Source organism: Rhinoderma darwinii, chromosome 2, assembly GCF_050947455.1.
Source record: "Rhinoderma darwinii isolate aRhiDar2 chromosome 2, aRhiDar2.hap1, whole genome shotgun sequence".
Classification (NCBI taxonomy): Eukaryota; Metazoa; Chordata; class Amphibia; order Anura; family Rhinodermatidae; genus Rhinoderma; species Rhinoderma darwinii.
Window position 1 is genome coordinate 249211122 of NC_134688.1, and position 24917 is coordinate 249236038.

General features: G+C 42.9%; 1 protein-coding gene across 1 annotated transcript in view; it reads right to left on the bottom strand.

Annotated features, from left to right (window-relative positions):
- Positions 1-587: 587 nt before the first annotated feature.
- Positions 588-24917, bottom strand: part of NT5C1A (5'-nucleotidase, cytosolic IA) — a 55359-nt gene continuing 31029 nt past the window's right edge. Inside the window, exons 4-6 of the mRNA XM_075853053.1 lie at positions 17507-17629; positions 6963-7147; positions 588-4087 (exon numbers count right to left, since the gene is read on the bottom strand). Of these exons, the coding sequence (XP_075709168.1) occupies positions 3743-4087; positions 6963-7147; positions 17507-17629 (653 nt within the window). The 3' untranslated portion in view covers positions 588-3742. The remainder of the gene's footprint in view (positions 4088-6962; positions 7148-17506; positions 17630-24917) is intronic.

Consider the following 24917-nt stretch of genomic DNA (forward strand, 5'->3'; position numbering starts at 1 on the left):
AGAGGGGGTCCCCCACACAATAATTCCTATATGAGCCACAGCAGAGAGTTGCATATTTTATTCATTAGAATAGTTGCCATGTAATACTACACTTCAGATGTTCACCTGACGTCAACTTACTACGGCAAAAGGAGCCATTTTTCAGAGCCGTTCTCAAATTAAAGTAGCTGTCTGTGATAAGACAACCTCTGGAATCACACATGGAGTGTTGGAGCAGTCTAACTAAACACAGAAGTGGATACAAAAGAGAAGTATATCCCTTAGGGTATGTTCACACGAGGTCATTACGTCCGTAATTGACGGACGTATTTCGGCCGCAAGTACCGGACCGAACACAGTGCAGGGAGCCGGGCTCCTAGCATCATAGTTATGTACGACGCTAGGAGTCCCTGCATCGCTGCTGGACAACTGTCCCGTAGGCCTCGTGCACACTTACATCACCGTTTTCACGGCCGCTTTTGACGGGTCTGTGAACCCGTTTTAGTGGCCGTGTGGTTTCCGTGTCACTCCGTGTTTCCGTTTCCGTGCGCCGAGCATGGTACTGTCCAGGGTGCTGAAAGAGTTAATGGGCTGCACTGATCGGCGGTAACTCTTTCAGCACCCTGGACAGTGCAATGCTTGGCGCGTGGAAAATACAATTTTAATGTAATAAAAATGTTAAAAAAAAATAAGTTCATACTTACATTAAACAATTAGTACAGTGCAACCTAAATAATCTTCATATATTGGCTCAATAACGCAACACGCTGGAGCTTATTTTTTTAATTATTTTAAATAGCATACAAGATGCTTTATACATTCTATGGTTTACATACATATACCATACATCCCATTGCACAATCCAGATCACGTAAAGGCACAAAACAGTCAGAGGTGAAAAAAATATTTGACAAAGACAAAAACATATACAAAAATATAATCAGCAGATTGACTTTCATGTTGCTTCCCTTTTCAGCCATCTAAAATTAATATTTACACAGTGTTGTGATTCTTGTTTAAAGGGGATGTCTCGTGACAACAATCCCGTCAGTATGCCCTATTAGGACATATAAACGTCATAAAGGGGGTCTACTCAGGACCCCCCCCCCTCTTTTGAGCCAGAATGGAGAACCGCTCTGTAATAGTGGGTTACGCTGGACTTGAGTTGTTCATGTGTTACGTGGCCGCCATGTAACACTACATTTCCAGACAAGTCTGGCCAGTTAAATGCCCCCGCCGTCCTCTGTCAAAGTCAGCTGGTTGCCGGTAGCCAGAGCCAATCAGACGATGCCACGATGGCTGCATTCTGAAAAGACAACCCCTTTAACATATTCCTTGAGCCAAACTATGTGCTTATTATTACTTCAGAGTTCATATTGGACAGGATTCATTTATTTGTCTTATATATATGTGAGGGAAACACTATACAGTATAAGGCTGGATTCCCATGGGTCGGATACGCTGCGCAAAAAGTATGCAGCGTATCTGACCTAGAACCCGAAGCGAATTCCGCCTGAAAAACCTCCGGAATCTATGATGCGGAAACCAGCGCTTGTAAAAAAATCAAATAACTGTCTATACTTACCCCTGGCTGTTGTCATGGCGACGCGTCCCTATGTTGTTTGTGCAGTCCGGCCTCCTAAGTTGACTTCAGCCCATGTGACCACTGTAGACTGTGATTGGCAGCAGCAGTCACATATGATGAAATGTCATCCCAGGAGACTGGCCTGGATGGACAAGAGAAGAAAGCGTCGCTATGACAACGGCCAGGGGTAAGAATTAACTTTTTTATTACTTAGTTTGTTTTTTTCTTTATTTGCGATTTTTGCATCTGAATCGTAGCGTTTCCACTTCAAAAGTCGGAAACACTTGGCTATTTGTTGTAGGTTTTACATTCCTATTGAAATCAATGGGGAAACATCTGCCACAAAAGAGCAACGAATCTGCAGCAGAAATTAACATGCTGCGGATTTAAATTCCGCACCGCAAGTCAATTTAAGAACATTTTCGCTTCAGATTTTTTCTGCAGTCTGTGGATGAGATTTGTTCAAATCTCATTCACTTTGCTGCTACTGTAAATGCAGTGGAATTACAGCACAGAATTCCGTTATGGAAATTTTGCGTTTTACGTTTATGCTACTTTAGAAGCCAGCCTTAGGCACCAAAAGAAAGCTACCACACATTTAGAATGCAAATTATCATTGTCACAAAGTGCAATACTAATGGGCTCAACACAAAATGTCTGTGCTGAATTTGCATAATAAATATTTGAGGAAAACATGACAAGAAAAAAAAGCCTAGCACACTGGTATATGAACACCGTATGGAAGAACAAACATTAACACAGTGATACACGTTTAATGCCTCACATTCCATCAGTTATAAGACAACTGATCGAGACGTAAAATTCTAAGGCCTCTGTAAGTTAATATGATAGGAGGCACTGTTAGTAACATTTATAAGATGTCCTTACAAATAGAAGTACGTGAAAGCATGAGCACCCACCTAAAGAGCCCCATAGTCTTAGGCCCCATGCACACGACCATAAAAACGCCCGTAATCATGGGCCGTAATTACGTTTGCTTACGGGAAGGTGCCCGGGCCGTTGAAAAATATAGAACATGTCCTATTTCATGCCATAATTATGGCACGGGCAGGCCCATAGAAGTTTATGGGGCTTCCGTAATTACTGGTGACTACGTGTGTGCGCCCGTATTTACGGGAGCGTTGCTAGGTGATGTCAGGGGATTCCCCTGTCTGCAGGCTCATGCCTGATTTACATTTTTGAATAAAGTGAAGCAGAGAAAACCGGTCCGTAAATACGGGTGGAATACGGATGACAACGGACCTGTATTTACGCCAGTATTTACGGGATGGAAAAAATACGCATGGGGCCTTAGTGTATCAAATGCTAATTAAAGGGGTTATGTGGAGCGAAAAGTATTATGAGTGTACTAAAAGCAATATGCGAGTACACTCGCTAATATACATTCCTCTCCCCCATCGCGCCGATTCTGAGATTTTAATCGATTTTTACAGCGCTGGCGGGGGACTGGAAGTCTAGTGGCACAGTCTTTCTTCATGATGACACTACTCTTAGTCATGTTACCGGCCCTGCTGTACTCTATGTAATCCCTGTAGCAGTAGTATATCGATTACATAGAGTACAGCCGGGCCATCACATGATGAAGAATCGTGTCGTCATTAACAAAGACTGTGCAACTAGACTTCTGGTTCCCCCGCCAGTGCTATAAAAATCTATTCAAATGTTATAATTAGTGCGACAATAGACCGGAATGTATATTCGCAAGTGTACTCACATACTGCAGTGAGTACACTGCTAATACTTTTCGGTCCCCACATAACCCCTTTAAAGCACCAAAACCCTCTTGATCAAACTAATGGCCGAAGAGGGCTCTGGTGGCTACAACTTCCCGCTTCATAAACTCAATTATGAAAAAAAAAAAAGGGCTTTGGTACTTTAATTAGTGTATAGTACACATGCACTCACTAACTTCTATTTGTCATGGCATGCTATATAAATACACTATTATCTGGGCTTTGTCAGGTGATAAATACCCTTTAAACTTCCCTTTACTCCATTCCTAAAGAAATTCACAAAAGCCCTCTTAGTCACCATATTTCACCATGTGACATTCTGGATATATTTCCTCCTCCAGTGTTTTACGTAGCTCTGAAAGTAATTTGTAACAGGATGGACTCCAGGGTGGTGAGGCAAACTGGTTAAGATTTTACCTCAGTCTCACTTGGTGTGTTTATGCTTGTGTCTTTGCGCCACACCATAAGGGACATGCGCTGCTATGGTTCCCATCTCTTGGGCTCCTTCTATATGGAACATCTGATCATCAAAAAATATGTGCGGACGTATTTTTTCAAGCAAAGGTCCTTTTGGGGCTCCAGCCAAGAACAGAGCCTCGTCAGTCTCAAGCCCCCAGCTACGTAAGGTTTTTAGAGCTCTTGCACCAGAACTGGCTGCACTACGAGCAGTAACCAAGTATGTGCGTATTGGGCAGTTCATTCTCATTCCCTTTTGATAGAATTTCTTCTGTAATTTCCCTAGCGATTCCAGGAAACCCTTCAATGGACCCTGAGGATAAAAGAAAAAAAAAAGTCAATCACCCCAAAACTGTTAATGTAGTATTGTCGAGGATATACAGCGTGGCATTTGGAAATGATGCAAACATGTACCCGGTTGATAAAACTTTTGGCACGTTTTCCTTATAGCTGTCTGTTTTCAGTTTCGGGATCTGAATAGGTTCAGCTATTGTAGAATGTTTTTTTTTTTTTAAAGGTCTATACTTGCACCCCATTCACATACACCCATACATTTTTTTGTGACTTCGGTGCTTACCAGGTACAAATTGTGCCATTTTTGCTGAGAAAAAAAATCTGTCCACAAAATCACATTCTTTATAAATGTACTTTTCTCTATTGTGCTTCTGATTCTGGCTTCTACTTGCAAGGTGGTAATAATCCACTTATGCTTTTGTCACTTGCGCTCCAATTGCAGTAACCTTAGTTAAATCAGTTGCGCAGTGTTAATGATTATACTCAGTATAAAAGTGCCCATATACGTAGTAATGGTGCGCCGCATGCTTATCAAGTCCATGTAAAGCACGTAAAAACCATGTGTTTCACATGTACAAACCACTACGTGTACGGGCATCCTAATGCACTTCATAGAATTGAACAAGCTGATAGAATGTGAATTGAGTAAAAATTTACACAATTCATACGAAATACCCAATATTGTCATCTGCCAACAGACCTGGCATGCAGAAAGTAAGAGCAGAGTTATTTGGAAATAACGTGATTGTCCAGGGCCTTGTATATGATAGAGCTACTGGGTCCTCGGAGACCTGGATCAGCTTTAAAATGTAAGGAACAAGGCTGTATTTCCCACTGTTACTGGGGTTTCTTAGACAACCTCAGTTCCAATGAAAACATAAATGTAAATCTAGTTACAATGTGTAAAAAAAACAACGTATATTAAGAAAGATAAACAAAAACAAAGAAAGCTACTGGTAAGGCGGTCACCACATCCAGGCAGAGGCTCAGTGGAGAGGTGGCTGGGATTACAGTGAGGCCGGATTCACACGAGCGTGTGCGTTTTGCACATGCAAAAAACGTGGCGTTTTGCGTGCGCAAAAGGCACTTAACAGCTCCGTGTGTCATGATCATATGGTGCGCGGCTGCGTGCTTTTTGCGCAGCCGCCGTCATTATGACACTCTGTATGTTTGTAAACAGAAAAGCATGTGGTGCTTTTCTGTTTTCATTCATACTTTTCACTGCTGTTGAGCGAATCACGCGCGTCCCACGGAAGTGGGACGAATCCCCTGAGAACTGGTCATGCAACTTGAGGTGGGGTTCAAGAGGTGGGGTGGAGGGCACTACCTGGGTAGCATCACACTGGTTGCCCCTCTGAGCCAGGTCTTGGACCTGTAGGGAGAGACCCTGCATTTTCTGAGCCAGGGCCTCAAGGGGGTCCATAGTGTGTCAGGGTCAGGGGTAGAAAAGGTATATGGGCCTGTCATTATGTAATGTCAGGATAGGGAGACAGACAGGTGAGCCCTAATCTACCCGCCACTCAGTCCCTGCCTACTTGCACAGCCCATCCTAGGCGACGGCGTACAACTGGGCGACGGTCCCTATGCTCAATATGTGCACGACAGACAAACAAGACAAGGGAACACAAAAGCAAAGGAATGTGGGGCAGTTTCCCACGGCAACACCATAAGCAACAGAGTAGTGGACGAGCCGAGTCAAACCAGGAGTGTACGTGGTAACAAATGCAGAGCAGGAGAATAGTCAGTCAAGCCAGGGTCAATATGAAGCAGAGGTTCCATAGTAACAGCAGGAACAGCAGAGCCAGGAAACAGGAGAATCACAGGCAAAGGACAAGCAGCAAATGAAGGTATAAGTGGACCAAGGGCGGGAGCTAGAATCGTCTGGCCAGGCTGCGATAGGCTCTCCCACTCCTCAGCCTACAAACCTGAGTGGTAGCAGATCGAGTCACTCTAGCAGACCTAGGAACAGATGCAGGCTGATTAACCACGGGCGTCGACACAGAAGCTGTTTCAGGCAAATCCTTCACAGTAAGGCTGGGTTCACACGACCTATTTTCAGACGTAAACGAGGCGTATTATGCCTCGTTTTACGTCTGAAAATAGGGCTACAATACGTCGGCAAACATCTGCCCATTCATTTGAATGGGTTTGCCGATGTACTGTGCCGACGACCTGTCATTTACGCGTCGTCGTTTGACAGCTGTCAAACGACGACGCGTAAATTGACTGCCTCGGCAAAGAAGTGCAGGACACTTCTTTGCAATGTAATTTGAGCCGTTCTTCATTGAAGTTAATGAAGAGCAGCTCAAGATTACGGGCGTCAAAGACGCCTCGCATAATGCGAGGAGGAGCTTTTACGTCTGAAACGACGCAGCTGTTTTCTCCTAAAAACAGTCTGTCTTTACAGACGTAAAAGACAGTTCTCGTGTGCACATACCTTAATACTCGCATTATAGATGAATACAATTGTATCAAGTATTTACAATCCTTAGTACCTCTGCTGGACTGTAAGGTGGACAGTAAAGTCACATGTATTTTAAACACCTAGGGGGGATTTATTAACACTGGCGTTATCACTTGCCAGTCTTAATATAGATAAAGTTGGAGTAAAATGTGCATTATTTATTACAAGGTGCACGCTTCTTAATAAATTAGGGCCATCTCTGGCTGTCCCTGTGTCAGAAAGCAAAATCTACACCAGCTGTAAATTGGAGTAGATTTGCGCCATAATTTACACTAGGTACTGGTGTAAATTATGGTAAATGTGTTAGGCTGTGGGTGGCCTTAACCCTTCTGTTAAGCTCTGCTAACTTCTAAAAAAAAGTTTTGACTTTTGTGCCATATGTGACTACTGGTGTAGAAAGTTGGTAAATTCAGTCTCTAGTGTCACATACCTGTGCCAGTGGCTTGTTCTCATAAGCCTTTTCATGCTCAAAAAATTTATCCAAGCCATGCTCTTTCACAATCTGCTCTGACTCATCAGAAAACAGAACAGCATCTCCATCAAACGCTACCCGCAGCTGGTCTTCATTAATGGATACATTGTGACTTGGGTTGAAAATTGTTGCAGCAGCAATACCTAGAGTCATAAAAAAAAAAGTATAAATATAGATAAATTTGTAAAATGGATCGAATCATTACATAAGGTCATGTATTTCCCGTTGCTCATGCTGTGAGAGATATAGGGTCTGTACGAGATGTAATTGTGATAAACACTTTATCGGATACATGCACACGAATGTATTTTTTTCCTCCCGTAAATACTGGCATAAATACGGGCCCTTTGTCACACATATTCCACCAGTATTTACGGACCCGTGCCCGTAAATACGGGTCCGGTGTCACCAGTATTTCACTCGTATTTACGGACACGTTTTCTCTGCACTAATCGGCAGCCCCTTCTCTCTATCAGTTCTGAATAGAGAGAAGGGGCAGCCCTTTCGGGCAGAGTTTCCGCAGCGATTGTAAGTAAAGTAAAAGAAGTTCATAGGTACCCCGGCCGTTGTCTTGGTGACGTGTCCCTCTTTTGACATCCAGTCCGACCTCCTTGGATGACGCGGCAGTCCATGTGACCGCTGAAGCCTGTGATTGGCCTATGATTGGCTTCAGCGGTCACATGGGATGAAACGTCATTCCGGGAGGCCGGACTGGAAGAAGAAGCAGGTAAGTTAACTTTTAATATTATTAACTCCAGCGGTAGTCACTGTTCCGGGTACTGAAAGAGTTACTGCAGATCAGTTAACTCTTTCAGCACCCTGGACAGTGACTATCCCCTGACGTCGCCTAGCAACGCACCCGTAATTACGTGAGCACACACGTAGCCACCCGTAATTACGGGAGCCCCATAGACTTCTATGGGCCTGCCCGTGCCGTAATTACGGCCTGAAATAGGACATGTTACATATTTTTCAACGGCACGGGCACCTTCCTGTAAGCAAATGGGAAGGTACCCGTGGCCAATAGAAGTCTATGGGCCCGTACTTACGGCCCGTGATTACGGGCGTGGCCTCGATGACGTGATCCATTTGAAACCAATGAAAAATCGGGCTTCAAACAAACTTTCGAAAATATATATAAGATACACGACTCAGTGTTTGTGTGTGTATAAGTTCCGGTATGTGTGTATGTGTGTCTTTGTGTGTGTGTGTATTTGTGTGTCTAAGTGTCTATATATGTATCTGTACAGGGGTGTAGCTATAGGGGTCGCAACGGTCACAGTTGCGACCAGGACCAAAGACTGGGGGGCCCTCAGGGCCCCCGTTGCCACACAGCGCTGACCGCGCTTCCAACTGTATTTGCGTCCTCAGGACGCAAATGCAGTTCAGTGCAATGCTGGAGCCTTGCTTCCAGCATTCACTGTGCCGTGAGCATAGTGATGTAGTGACGTCATCGCGCCTGTCTGCGCCGAGTCACTCAGAGAACAGACCGGAGGAGAAGAATTCTCCACCCGCCGTGGAAACGGGGATCAGTAAATAATTATGTTATTATTTTTCTATTAGCTACGTACATATGTGGGCATTATACTGGGTATGGGAGGGGGGGCTCATATGGTAGCTGCTGAGGGGGCATTATACTATATGGAGGAAATTATACTGTATGGAGGGCATTATACTGCTATGGAGGGCATTATACTGTATGAGGGGCATTATACTGTATGGGACAGCTAAGGGGGTCATTATACTGTATGGGGGTATTATACTGTATGGGACAGCTATGGGAGAATTATAATGTATGGGACAGCTATGGGGGCATTATACTATGTGGGGCATTATACTGTATGGCACAGCTATGGGGCATTATACTGTATGGGGTGTTATACTGTATGTGGCGGCTATGGTGGCATTATACTGTATGGGACATTATAGTGTATGGGGCAGCTATGAAGGGCATTATACAGTATGCGGCAGCTATAAGGGTATTATACTGTATGGGGGCATTATACTGTATGGCACAGCTATGGGGCATTATACTGTTTGGGGGTGTTATACTGTATGTGGCAGTTATGGAGGGCATTATAGTGTATGGGGCATTATACTGTATGGGACAGCTATGGGGGGGCATTATACTGTATGGGGGCATTATACTTTATGGGACAGCTACGGGGCATTATACTGTATGGGGGCATTATACTGTATGGGACAGCTATGGGGGGGGGGCTTTATACTGTATGGGGCATTATACTGTAATACTGTACTTATGTGGCAGCTATGAAGGGCATTATACTATGTGGGGCATTATACTGTATGGGACAGCTATGATGGGCATTATACTGTGTGGGACTTTATACTGTATGAGACATGTAGAATGAAAAAGAGAAAAAAATCTCCTATATGGGGCGCTCCTGTTGGTGATGTGTGCACATAATGGAGAATGGGTTTCTTTTTTCTTATTTATCCTGAACCAACTCAAGACATAACACACACTAATAAAAATAATTTCTATAATAAGAATAAGCCGATGAAGACCTAGGTCCTAGGTTGAAACGCGTAGCAATTGTTTTTATTAGTGTTTGTTATGTCTTGAGTTTGTTCAGAATAAATAAGAAAAAAGAAACCCATTCTCCATTATCGTGATTGTGCACACATCACCAACGGGAGCACCCCATATAGGAGCTTTTGTTCTCTTTTTCATTCTACATTTGTTGGATGCTGGGAGGATCCCTATCTCCAGGGAACAGACACCCAGAGTCAGCTCCGGAGGCCAGCAAACCACAGTGTACAGAGGTCCACTGAGACCCCATTATACTGTATGGGGGCATTATACTGTATGTGGCAGCTATGGAGGGCATTATACTGTATGGGGGGCATTATACTTTATGGGACAGCTATGGGGTGCATTATACTGTATGGGGCCATTATACTGTATGGGACAGCTATGGGGGGGCTTTATACTGTACGGGGGCATTATACTGTATGTGGCAGCTATCAGGGGCATTATACTATGTGGGGCATTATACTGTATGGGACAGCTATGGTGGGCATTATACTGTGTGGGACATTATACTGTATGGGACATGTAGAATGAAAAAGAGAAAAAAATCTCCTATATGTGGCGCTCTCGTTGGTGATGTGTGCACAATCGTGATAATGGAGAATGGGTTTCTTTTTTCTTATTTATTCTGAACGAACTCAACCATCAGGAGCACCCCATATATGAGCTTTTTTTCTCTTTGTCATTCTACATTTGTTGGACGCTGGGAGGATCCCTATCTCCAGGGAAAAGACACCCAGAGTCAGCTCCGGAGGCCAGAAAATCACGGTGTACAGAGGTCCACTGAGACCCGATATGTGAAAAAGTTGATTTGTGCCGACCATCCAGCACAACCACATCAGGTGAGCCTTTATGTTTCACCATCTGAACAATTGTTTATTACCCTAGGGGAGCGCCGTATTTGTCTACATTTTTGTCTCCACTAAGCAACTGTATGGGACAGTTATGGGTTCATTATATTGTATGGGCGGTGTTATACTGTACGTGGCAGCTATAGGGGGCATTATACTCTATGGGACACTATAGTGTATGGGCCAGCTATGGGGGCATTATACTGTGTGGGGTAGCTATGGGGGCATTATACTGTATGGGACATTACAGGGTATGGCACAGCTATGGGGGGCATTATACTATATGTGGCAGCTATGGGGGACATTATACTGTATGAGGGCATTATATTGTATGGAGTGCATTATACTGTATGGGGGCATTATACTGTATGGGGCAGCTATGGGTTGCAATATACTGTGTGGGCAGCTATGGGGGGCATTATACTGTGGGGGCAGCTATGGGGGTTATACTGTGTGGGGGCATCTATGTGGGTATTATACTGTGTGGGCAGCTATGGGGGCATCATACTGTTTGTGTGTGGGCAGCTATGGGGGCATTATACTGTGTGGGGGCAGCTATGGGGTGCATTATACTGTATGGGACGGCTATGGGGGCCATTATACTGTGTGTGTGTGTGGGCAGCTATGGAGGCATTATACTGTGTGGGGGCTGCTATGGGGCATTAGACTGTGGGTTCAGCTATGGGGAGCATTATACTCTGGAGGCATTCATGGGGTTTGTCGGGCAAGGCGGCTGGGCATAGGCATGCGCAAGGGTCTGGTGCTGTTGGGAAGGGGTAGTGGGGCCCAAGCTGAATTCTTGCACCAGGGCCCATGAGCCTTTAGCTATGCCCCTGTATCTGTATGTGTATATATTTCTGTGTGTGCATCTACTGCATTATCTGTACTCAGAGTTATCACTGAGTGTATTTTGTGGTGTTACATTGGACTGCAGGTAACATCTACATTATCTGTACTCAGAGAGTTACCACTGTATTATCTGTGGTGTTACATAGGACTGCAGGTAACACTACTATAGTATTTGTACTCAGAGTTATCACTGTGTTATCTGTGGTGTTACATAGGACTGCAGGTGACATCTACTACATTATCTGTACTCAGAGTTATCACTGTGTGTAGGGCTGGGCGATTTTGCAAAAAAATAAAATCGATTTTTCTCAAACCTATGGACGATTTATAGGATACAAATATAATGTACTGCCATATGGTTTGCACTAATCTCTATTCAGTGGAGCACCCAATTGTAGTGGATAAAGTCCAGAAATCCACTCAGAAATACATATATAAATAAATATATGTGTAGCGTCCACGGCCACGGCCACATCTCCTCCCCAGGAGAAGCCAGCGCTCACTTCCGCTCCGGTACGTTGTGTCCCGTAGGGTGCACGCGTATGCTCGTGGCCGGCCTTAAAGGGCTAGCGCGCGCACATGGGAGTTATCATTAATTAGCCCATGATCACCCTGGACTATAAGAAGGGCCCTGCCCCTTTGCTCATTGCCTGAGCATTGTTGTGTTTTCCTATGTTAGTCTTGCAAATGGTCCCTTAGTGTTACCCTATTCCCGTGCCCTGCTACCTGTACCCTGTATCCCATGCTATTTGTTCCTGTGCCTTGAACCTGTTGGAGTCGTGTTGTGCCACCGGTTTCGCCACCTGTGTTACTCCAGGAAAAGTTCCTCACCATCCCCAAATATCAAGGAGGTTTAGATGTGGTAGATGAAGTCAGCTAGAGGTTTTACATGGATACACCGTAATGGCCTATTCTTGGCCATTAATAAAGGGGTTTTCCCACGAGGGACATTTATAACATATCCACAGGATATGTCATAAATGTCATATAGATGCAGGTCCCACCTCTGGGACCCGCACCTATCTCTAGAACGGGGCCCCTAAACCCCATTCTAGCTCTTTGTGTGTCGGCTGATTTCTGACCATATAAGAAGAAAACAACGTAGCTAGGTGAGCTACACTGTTTCGTAATCCCCATAGAACTGATTGGTAGTTACGGAAACAGCTTAGCTCGCATGCTACGCTGCTTCCGTAACTGCTATTCACTTCTACGCTGTTTTCGTAACTCCCGACCATAAAGTCATGAAGTGGCCAGGAGTCAGCGATAACAGACAAAGCTAGAACGGGGTTTAGGGAGCCCCGTCCTAGAGATAGGTGCGGGTCCCACTATCTGACATTTATGACATATCCTGTGGATATGTCATAAATGTCCCTCATGGGAAAACCCCTTTAATGTGTGACTGGTGAGGTCCCTTCCCGGGGATGCCCACAATCAGCAGAATAAATGGGTGTGGCACTCCAGCAATGTTTTTCCAGACAGATTGGCGCACCTGTATATGTGGCTGTGGCTGTGACTGCAGTGAGTAAGGATAGGCCATCAGTGAATACCCCTTTAACCCCTTCCCGCACACGGGCGTACAGTCACGCCCTGTAGATAAAGCGTGACCAGGAGCTGTGCGCGCTTTATCTTCAGCGTCTCTCAGCTGTTATACACAGCTGACATGCCGCTGCAATGGCTGCGATGGCTGTTACCGCCGATCGCAGCCATTTAACCCCTTCAATGCGGCTGTCAATGACGTCCGCCGCATTGAAGTGGTTTACAGAGGGTGGGAGCTCCCTCTGTATCACCCGGGCCCCACCGCGATGGATCAAGGGGGCGATGGTTGCTATGGCAACCAGGAAGCCGTTGCTAGGCTTCCTGGTTGCCGAGGTACGACCTAATACGCTAACTGTCAGTTGATGAATGACAGTTACAATACACTGCACTACATAAGTAGTGCAGTGTATTGTAACGGGGATCAGAAGACCAGATCTTCAAGTCCCCAGGTCAGTGTAAAAGAAAAAGTAAAAAAATAAAAATAAATGTGAAAGAAAAATAAATAAATAAATAATAAATAAATAATAAAAACAACAATTGCCCTGTTTCCCTGATCAACTCCTTTATTATTAGAAAAAAAATGAAAACATGAAAAAAAACTATACATAATAGGTATCGCCGCGTTCGGAACGGCCTGATCTATAAAAATGTCACATTATTTTTACCGCACGGTGAACACCGTAAAAATTTTTAATAAAAAACAATGACAGCATTTTCTTTTTTGGTCATCTTGTCTCAAAAATGTTTTAATAAAAAGTGATCAAAAAGTTGCAAGTAACGCAAAATGGTACCAATAGAAACGACAGTTTCTTACGCATAAAATAAGCCCTCCCGCAGTAATATCAACGAAAAAATAAAAAAGTTATGGCTGTCAGAAAATGGCGACACTAAAACATGATTTTTTTTAGAAAAGAGTATTTTTATTGTGGGAACGTAGTGAAACGTAAAAAAAACAATATAAATTTGGTGTCACTGTAATCGTATAGCCCCTTAGAATAAAGTTAACATGTTGTTTATACTGCACGGTGAACACTGTAAAAAAAAACAAAAAAAAATAAATAGTGATAAAAATAAAAATCGCATGTACCCCAAAAAGGAACCAATAAAAATTACAGCTCGTTTCACAAAAAACGCGCCCTCACACAGCTCCGTCACCGGAAAAATAACACGTTATGACTCTCAAAACGCAATGATGCGAAATGACAGCCCAGACTAATTTTTTAGGTTCAGTAGAATTTCACTAAATACCCCACATCATCATTTGCTGGACCCGACAGGTGGACCTCGTAGATGCAGCGGAGATGAGGAAACTTTAGGGCCTTGTGCTGCTTATAGGGCTAGTTAAGAAGTCAAAGATTAGGCAACACTGGAGCGCAGATATTTTGTATAATACCCAATAAACCCGGCCTGTGTATAAAGGATTGGTTCAAAGCGTACCACACCAATCCATGGATTATTCATTCACCCCATTATTACATCATCCTATTATGCCCTGATGTACTCCGCCCAGCTTACATATACCCTCATGTACTCCGCACAGCTTACATATACCCTGATGTACTCCGCCCAGCTTACATATACCCTGATGTACCCGCACATATTACATATACCCTGATGTACTCCTCACAGTTTACATATATCCTGATGTACTACGCACAGCTTACATATATCCTGATGTACTCCTCACAGCTTACATATACCCTGATGTACTCCGCGCATATTACATATACCCTGATGTACTCTGCACATCTTACATATACCCTGATGTACTCCGCACATATTACATATACCCTGATGTACTCCACACAGCTTACATATACCCTGATGTACTCCGCCCTGCTTACATATACCCTGATGTACTCCGCCCAGTTTACATATGCCCCCACATTATAAGATAAAATACCACTAAAACACCAAGCAAAATCTGTGCTTCAAAAGCCAAATGGTGCTCCAACTAAGCCTGGCAGTGTGCCCAAACGGCAATTTATGACCACATATGGGGTATTACTGTATTCTGGAGAACCCGCTTAACAATTTATGGGATGTGTGTCTACGGTGGTACAAGCTGGGCACAACACATTGGACACTGAAATGGCATATCTGTGGAAAACAGCAATTTTCAATCAGCAATTTTCAATCTGCAACATCTATTGTTTACTCATTTTTGCAAAACACTTGTGCAGTCAAAATGCTCACTACACTCCTAGATAAATTCTTTGAGGGATCTAGTTTCCAAAACGGGGTAATTTATCGGGGGTACCACTGTACTGGTACTATAGCTCAATGCAACATGGTGTCAAAAAACAAATCTTATAAAATCTCCACTCCAAATACTAAATGGCGCTCCTTCCCTTTAGAGCCTTGCTGTGTGTCCAAATAGCAGTTTATGACCACGTGTGGGGTATTTCCCTACTCTGAAGAAGTTGCTTTACAAATGTTACAGTGCTTTTTCTCCTTTATTTGTTGAGAAAATGAAACATTTTGAACTAATGCTACGTCTTATTGGAAAATAATGTAATTTTTCATTTTCACTGCCCATTTCTAATAAAATATATGAGACACCTGTGGGGTCAAAATGCTCACTACACCCCTAGATGAATTCCTCAACGGGTGTAGTTTGCCAAATGGAGTCACTTTTTTTCCCACTGTACTGGTACCTTAGGAGCTTTACAAATGCGACATGGTGCAGAGAAATAAAACCAGCAAAATCTGTACTCCAAAAGCTAAATGGCGTGCCTTCCCTTCTGAGTCCTGCTGCTTGCCCAAACAGCAGTTTATGACCACATGTTGGGTATTTCCGTACTCTGGAGAAGTTGCTTTACAAATGTTGGGGTGCTTTTCATCATTTATTTGTTGCAAAAAATAAAAATTTTGAGGTAATGCTACATCTTATTGGAAAATAATGTGATTTTTCATTTTCACTGCCCAATTCTAATGAAATCTATGAAACAGCTGTGGGGTCAAAATGCTCACTACACCCCTACATTAATTCCTCAATGGGTGTAGTTTGCCAAATGGAGTCACTTTTGGGTAGTTTCCACTGTACTGCTACCTAAGGGGCTTTGCAAAAGCGACATGGCGCAGAAAAACCAATCCAGCTAAATCTGCTCTCCAAAAGCCAAATGGCGCTCCTTCCCTTCTGAGCCCTGATGTGTATTCATACAGTACTGTATTACCACATATGGGGTATTTACGTACTCTGGAGAAGTTGCTTTACAAATGTTATGGTGCTTTTTCTCCTTTATTTGATGAGAAAATGAAACATTTTGACCTAAAACTACGTCTTAGTGGAAAAAAATTAAATTTTTCATGTTTACTGCCCAATTCTAATGAAATCTATGAAACACCTGGGGGGGGGGGTCAAAATGCTCACTACACCCCTAGTTGAATTCCTCTAGGGGTGTAGTTTCCCAAATGGAGTCACTTTTGGGAGGTTTCCACTGTACTGGTACCTTAGGAGCTTTACAAATGCGACATGGTTCAGAGAAATTAATCCAGCAAAATCAGCGCTCCAAAAGCTAAATGGCGTTCCTTCCCTTCTGAGTCCTGCCACTTGCCCAAACAGCAGTTTATGAGCACATGTTGGGTATTTCCGTACTCTGGAGAAGTTGCTTTACAAATGTTGGGGTGCTTTTCCTCATTTATTTGTTGAAAAAATGAAAAATTTTGAGGTAAAGCTACATCTTATTGGAAAATAATGTAATTTTTCATTTTCACTGCTCAATTCTAATGAAATCTATGAAACACCTGTGGGGTCAAAATGCTCACTACACCGCTAGATGAATTCCTCAAGCGGTTTAGTTTCCAAAATGGGGTCTTTTTTGGGGTGTTTCCTTTATTTTTGCACCACAAGACCTCTTCTAACCTGACATGGTACCTGAAATATAATTTAAGAAAAGGAAGGCTTTTGTTTCAATCCAGTAGTGCACTAGGTCCACATGTGGGATATTTCTAAAAACGTCAGAATCAGGGCAATAAATATTCAGTTGTGTTTCTTTGGTAAAAACCTTCAATATTACAGGAAAAATTGATTAAAATGGAATTTCTGCAAAAAAAAATGAAATTTGCAAATTTCCCTTCAACATTGCTTTAATTCCTGTGAAACGCATAAAGGGTTAAGAAACTTTCTAAATGCTGTTTTGAATACTTTAAGGGGTGCAGTTTTTAAAATGGGGTGATTTGTGGGGGTTCCTAATATATAAGGCCCTCAAAGCCACTTCAGAACTGAACTGGTCCCTAAAAAAATAGGCTTTTGAAATATTCTTGAAAATTTGAGAAATTGCTGCTAAACTTATAAGCCTTGTAATGTCCTAGAAAAATAAAAGGATGTTCAAAAAATGATGCCAATCTAAAGTAGACATATGGGAAATGTTAACTAGTGACTATTTTGTGTGGTATAACTATCTGTCTTACAAGCAGATACATTTGAATTTAGAAAATGCTAATTTTTTGCAAATTTTCTCTAAATTTTGGTGTTTTTCACACAAAAGTACAATATGTCACGAGAAAACAATCTCAGAATCGTTTGGATAGGTAAAAGCATTCCCAAAATATTACTACATATAGTAACACACATCAGATTTAGAAAATGAGGCTGTGTCAAGGTCCAAAAGTGGCTGCATCCTTAAGGGGTTAAGTCCATTAATATTTATATATGGGCATATGCACCTTCTAAAACACTAGATTTTCACTCAGTAGATGTTTTCACTTACCTTCTTCTATGGCCTCTTGTACTTTTTGAGCATCAGATGAAAGATATAGGTTTGTATGATATGCCTTTAGATAGCCAATTGGACTGTTACCTCCAGTCATACAGAATCGCTCAATAAACAGGTCTGAAACAGGATAGAAATCAACTATAATTTACTATTTAAAACACCATCTTTTAAAGTAACCATTAAAGTATACCTGTCGCTTTGTAGAAAAAATAAAATGAGGCAGGATTTATCCAGATAAACATGATCAGAATAAACTTAGATACATGCATGGCATAAACAAAGCTGTATAGAAGTCTGTCTATAGGGCTCCTGTAATCAATATGAGAGTCTTTATGTGTGGCTCCTATGAACTCCACAAAAAGCATTAGATCAAGGATGTCCATACCGAGTACAGGAGCCTTGGCAACATAACGTGGCTCTATGAATATCTTTGCAGTGTTTGCCAAGCATGATGCAAAATCATTATAATATAGTAGCGTGAACAGAATAAATATATTAACGAAATGTATGACTAGGTAATTCCTACCTTATTTTATTTCTTCTGTTAACACGGAAATTCTCCACACCACTCTAACGTCAAACGTCCGTGCAACTTAGCGAGGGCACCATCCAATACCCAAAACAGTCCAAATTCCAAAGAAGCCAGGACACCGGTATCCACTTTCAAAGTTGCAATTTCAAATCTTTATTCCAGCTCCATGGTGCACAAGCATATAACAGGTGATGTTTCAACCATTGAGAAAGGCCTTGTATAACCGAAATAATGTAAACTGTTATATACTTGTGCTCCATGGAGGTGGAATAAAGATTTAAAATTCCAACTTTAAAGTGGATACCGATGCCTTGGCTTCTTTCAAATTTGTTATCTTAAAAGGAAGATAAACTTTAATAATCACTTCTCATTTAACAATGACATCAATGTATTGTGTTAACATTGATCCCATTTCAATATAATATATGTAATAATTGTGGACTTGTGGCAATAGTAAGAAGAATAAAAATAGTATACATTTAAAAAAAACAGAAAACGGTATCGTTTGTTTTCAGATCCGTCTGCACTTTGATAATGTACAGCAAGTTATGTTATACCACTCCATATAGATGTGCTGTATGCTGTGTAGGAGAAGGGTAAATAGTTGTGAATTTAAGAAAGAAACCCTAATTTTTTAACCACATCTGAGTTATAACAATTATAAAAAACATTTACAGCAATAAAACATAATAAGAGGAGTTATTAGAGTAACATATTGTTTTAGAATACTTATTTTGGTTTATAATAAGAATTTTCTCTTAAAGAGGCTCTGTCACCACATTATAAATGCCCTATCTTGTACATAATGTGATCGGCGCTGTAATGCAGATTACAACAGTGTTTTTTATTTAGAAAAACGATCATTTTTGACGGAGTTACGACCTATTTTAGATTTATGCTAATGAGTTTCTTAATGCCCAACTGGGCGTGTCTTACTTTTTGACCAAGTGGGCGTTGTGGAGAGAAATGTATGACGCTGACCAATCAGTGACCAATCAGCGTCATACACTTCTCTCGATTCATTTACACAGCACATAGTGTTCTTACTAGATCACTATGTGAAGCCACATACACACACATTAACGTTACTCAAGTGTCCTGAGAGTGAATAGAGATCACTACCAGCCAGGACATGATGTCTATTCAGAATCCTGACACTTCGGTAACGTTTGTGTGTGATTTACAGCAAGGTAAGAGATTACGCTGTAAATTCTGAATAGACATCACGTCCTAGCTGGTAGTGATCTCCATTCACTCTCAGGACACTTGAGTAATGTTAATGTGTGTGTATGTGGCTTCACATAGTGATCTAGTAAGAACACTATGTGCTGTGTAAATGAATGGAGAGAAGTGTATGACGCTGATTGGTCACTGATTGGCAGCATCATACACTTCTCTCCACAATGCCCACCAGGTCAAAAAGTAAAACACGCCCAGTTGGGCATTAAGAAACTCATTAGCATAAAGCTAAAATAGGTCAAAAATGCTAGTTTTTCTAAATAAAAAACACTTCTGTGATCTACATTACAGCGCCGATCATATTATGTAGAAGATAGGGAACTTATAATGTGGTGACAGAGCCTTTTTAAGGTGTTATAACCTGCTTATCTCGGCTCAGACACAAAATCAAGAAAAAAAAAGAATGTCCAAAAGGCAATCTGAGTGAACACTTCACACAGCGTATTTCAAATGTCAAACAAAAAACAGCTACATAAACACTTGGAATTACAGAGTTCAAAATTGTAGCCATGTGTGCTCCTACAATTAAAATGTTCAGTATCAATTAGCCATACTGGTAAGTAGGTAAGTATACATGTAACATTTCAAGTATACTGTATAATGGCACATAATGTAATGGAGGATATCTCAATATGTAATGGATATCTCAATATGAAGCCCTTTAGGCGGGATTCACACGACAGGGTTTCCCGGCCGGATGCCGGCCGTTCATAAATCGGCCGGCACCCGGCTGCATTAGGAATAATAGACCCCTAATGGGGCTATTCACACGACCGATTTTTTGATGGGCCGGGAAAACCGGCCGTCAAAAAATGGGACATGCCCTATTTTCGGCTGGGTACCCGGCCGCCCGGCTCCCATAGAAGTCTATGGGGCCGGGTAATACACGGCCATCACCGGAATGTGTCTCGAGTTATGGCCGGGTCTACCGTCGCTGGTGCACTCTCTCCTCTTCACAGCGCAGAGTGCATGTGAGGAGGAGGAGTTGATGCCATTCGGACGAATGGCTACGCTGGAGATACTGTGTGGCAGGGCCGGGGTGTACAGCAGGTGGAAGGGAGCGCTGCGCTGGCTCCCTTCCCCTGCTTGTTACGGTTCCCGACCGCTGGCTGTGTTTTTACGGCCAGCGGTCAGGGTCCTTAAAACCCGAGCCATAGACTTTTTACGGCTCGGGTTTTAACTTGCTGCCCGCGCGATCGGGCAGCTGAATGTCAGGTCTCCGGCTGTCAGAGACTGCCGGGGATCCTGAGGAGAGGATAGAAGCAGCTTTCGCTGCTTCTGTCTTCTCCGATGTCTTTTTACACAGCGTTCAATGAACGCTGTGTATAGGAATAGAGACAGCAGCAGCGGCGCTGTCTCTATTCCTCCCAGTGATCATGTGACTGGTCACATGATCACCGGGTGCCGTTAGTGACAGACTGCTGCTGGGTCTAACTAGACCCAGCACAGCCGTATTAGTGACAATCGTCACTGTAAGAGGGCTGATTTCCCCTGTAACTGGGGCTGCTGTGCAGCCCCAGTTACAGGGGAAAAGCCTGGTGTAAAAGAAAGAAAAACAATATTAAAAGTTCCAAAAAGGTCTTTTTTGACCTTTGAGGGACAGACCATAATAATAAAAAAATAAGTAAAGTGCAAAAAATTCATCCGATTAAAAAACGGTCAGGGAAAAAACCGGATGCAAATCGGGTCCAAATCGGCCAAAAACGGCCGATTTTCCTGGCCGACACTTGGACCCTGTCGTGTGAATGAGGCCTTAGTGTTTCTTACAGCTGGAGGATTGGCCCTTAGATAATTTCTAATGTGTTCACTATACCCAAGACTACATTCAAGATCTAATTCTCCAGCTATAAGAAACACTGAGGTAGATCATGTTCTGCTTTAGCGCTCTATTTTCCTGTGTTTAGCATTTAATAGAATCCAAATATGATAGATAGATAGATAGATAGATAGATAGATAGATAGATAGATAGATAGATAGATAGATAGATAGATAGATAGATAGATAGATAGATAGATAGACAGGACAGTTCTGGGTGTATGAGAAGCGTAGGGACCCACCTCATAGAGGTCGCCTTGTCGTTGCTGGTGGGCTCTCACAATTTTATCTAAATGTGCGCTAAGAACTTCACTATTGTAAGTAGATTCAGCAGCAATGCATATTTATTTATAGTGTTTAGGTGGCACTGGTGTTCACAGTGTGATGTAGCCATTTTCTTGTGTACTGTATTGTTTTACAGTTACAGGTGTACTTGCACCTGTATACACGTTTGTTTCATTTTGCTGGAATGTGCTGATCAAACTCTCTTGTCTCTTATGTGATTGATATATGTGGGGTTAGTGATTGCCTCCATTTTTTGATTTTGCACTCCTCCCATTTTGTCCTGGGTGATTTTAATTAGTTTAATGCTGGTTCCTACCATCCCAAAATATATGTAGGTTTAGTCCCAGTTCTGCAGCATATGGACCCACCTCATAGTGGTCGCCTTGTCGTGGTGGGTGGGCTCACGCAATTTGATCAAAATGTGCACTAGGAACCTCACTATTGTAAGTAGATTCAGCAGCAGTGCATATTTACGGGGGGTGGACTTTTTCTACACGGAGGGGGGACTTTATGGGGGGACTTTATCTACGGGGGGACTTTAACTACGGGGGGGACTTTAACTACGGGGTGGGGGCTTTATCTACATGTGGGGGGCTTTATCTACGGGGGGTGTCTATCTACAGAGGGGGCTATATACTGGGATGGGCTATCTATGGAGCACCATATACAGGGGTGGGCTATAGCTACAGGGGGGGCTATATAGTATATAGCCCCCTGTAGATATAGCCCACCCCTGTAGATATAGCCCACCCCTGGATATAGCCCCCCTGTAGATATAGCCCCCCCCCTGTAGATATAGCCCCCCTGTAGATATAGCCCACCCCTGGATATAGCCCACCCCTGGATATAGCCCACCCCTGTAGATATAGCCCACCCCTGTAGATATAGCCCACCCCTGTAGATATAGCCCCCCTGTAGATATAGTCCCCTTGTAGATATAGTCCCCCTGTAGATATAGTGCCCCTGTAGATATAGCCCACCCCTGTATATATAGTACCCCTGTAGATATAGCCCACCCCTGTATATAGTCCCCCTGTAGATATAGCCCACCCCTGTATATAGTATCCCACAGAAAGCCCACCCCTGTATATAGCCCCCCAGTACATATAGTCCACCCCTGTATATAGTGCTCTACAGATAGCCCACCCCTGTATACAGGGGTGGGCTATCTGTGGAGCACTATATACAGGGGTGGACTATCTAGTGGAGCACTATATGTACAGGGGGCTATATACTGGGGTGAGCTATCTGTGAAACACTATATACAGGGGTGGACTATATGTGGAGCACTATATACAGGGGTGGACTATATGTGGAGCACTATATACTGGGGTGGGCTATATCTACAGGGGGGCTACATACAGGGGTGGGCTATATCTACAGGGGGCTATATACAGGGGTGGGCTATCTGTAGAGCACTATATACAGGGGTGGGCTATATCTACAGGGGGCGATATACAGGGTTGGGCTATACGTGGAGCACTCTATACAGGGCTGGGCTATATGTACAGGGGGCTATATACAGGGGTGGGGTATCTGTAGAGCACTATAGGGGGAGTTATTTGTGGGACACTATATACAGGGGTGGGCTATATGGATGCACTATCTACAGGGGACTCTATGGCAGGCACTATCTACAGGGGGCACAGTGTGTGTGTGTGGGACACGGTGTATGGTGCTATTAGAATTAGAGGTACAGTCTATGGTGCTATTATATTTAGGGGCGTAGTGTGTGGTATAATGATAACTTTATATTTATTTATAGGTGCAGAAATGTTGGAAAAGTGAGAAGCTGATGACGTGAGCGGCAAACTGCAGAAATGGGCTGTGACCGGGAGAATCATAGAGGTCTGGACCGGATGGAGAAAAATAACTAGAATCTGAGACGTCACCGGTGAGTCACTTAATGTAAATGTTTATTCTGCCTCTAATCAGCACTGTAGTCACTGTATGATCTGCATCGAGATGATGGGTGGTGTGATTATGATATGATTTATTTTTCGTGAAACAGCATCTCCCAGCATATCCTTATCATTGTTCGGGCCATGCTGGGAGCTGTAGCTTTACGCCGTACATACCTATACAACAGGGGTTGCACTAAATTGAGCTGTATTTGTGCTGGTGTTGTATTTATGTACTGAGCTTGGTTCTAGGGCTGTATATATGTACTGAGCTTGGTTCTGGTGTTGTGTATAGAACCCTATTGCTTGTAAAATGTACAAATGTTTTTATGTTCGCGTTACATAAAAAGAAGTGTGGAAAAGAAATGACACGTAGATTGGTAGAGAAAACACACACGGCGAGGGGGAAGGAGATGTCGGGAAAGAGTTGGGGGGGGGGGCGCCAAACTGAATCTTTGCCCCGGGTGCTGGAGAACCTAGCTACACCTCTGTAGATAGATTATAGAAATGACTGATCTGGGTATGAACATCAACCTTCCCTCCATCCCCTGTAGAAGAAGGACAGCAGTATAACCAAAGCACAACACAAGGCCTAACATGGCAAATGTTTAGTTCTTTGAAGCTTTTTTTAATTGTTCCAATTAAAAAAGGTTTTCCTACTAGATACATTGATCGCCTCTCGACACAACAGAGGTGATAAAAATGTTTGCTCACTGGGGGACCCACTGCTGGGATCTCACCATCACAAAGACGGGGGTCCCAAGTCCCCGGTTCCTCCTCCTCACCCACATGACCGCAAAGAGTTAGGAGTTTCAATGGAGCGCCAGTTTAACTATGTCAATGCCATTTCATTTAAAGTCTATAAGGCTGACAAAAACAGCCAAGTGCTGCTATTAATAGATGATAAATGTATTTGGTAGAAAACAAAGCCTTTAAAATGTTCAGTTAGTCATTATATAACAATACATTGTGCAATATTATAGTCAACAAGAAAGTCACATCAAATTTAGTGTATAAGGGGAACTGCTGTTTAACCCCTTAAAATATTAAAATAAGGCAAAACAGCATATGAATCCCTTTTCCAATGTCTAGTCTGTATGTATCATACACTAGGTACAATGTTTCTCCTGCTAGGAGAGATTTGAAGTCTCACATCTATATACACAGGTATTTTACCATTTAAAGAGGCTCTGTCACCAGATTTTGCAACCCCTATCTCCTATTGCAGCAGATCGGCGCTGCAATGTAGATAAGAGTAACGTTTTTTTGTTTTTTTTTAAACGAGCATTTTTGGCCAAGTTATGACCATTTTTATATTTATGTAAATGAGGCTTTCTAAAGTACAACTGGGCGTGTTTACAGTAAAAGTACAACTGGGCGTGTATTATGTGCGTACATCGGGGCGTTTTTACTTCTTTTACTAGCTGGGCGTTGTGTATAGAAGTATCATCCACTTCTCTAAACAACGCCCAGCTTCTGGCAGTGCAGACACAGCGTGTTCTCCAGAGATCACGCTGTGACGTCACTTCCTGCCCCAGGTCCTGCATCGTGTCGGACGAGCGAGGACACATCGGCACCAGAGGCTACAGTTGATTCTGCAGCAGCATCAGCGTTTGCAGGTAAGTAGCTACA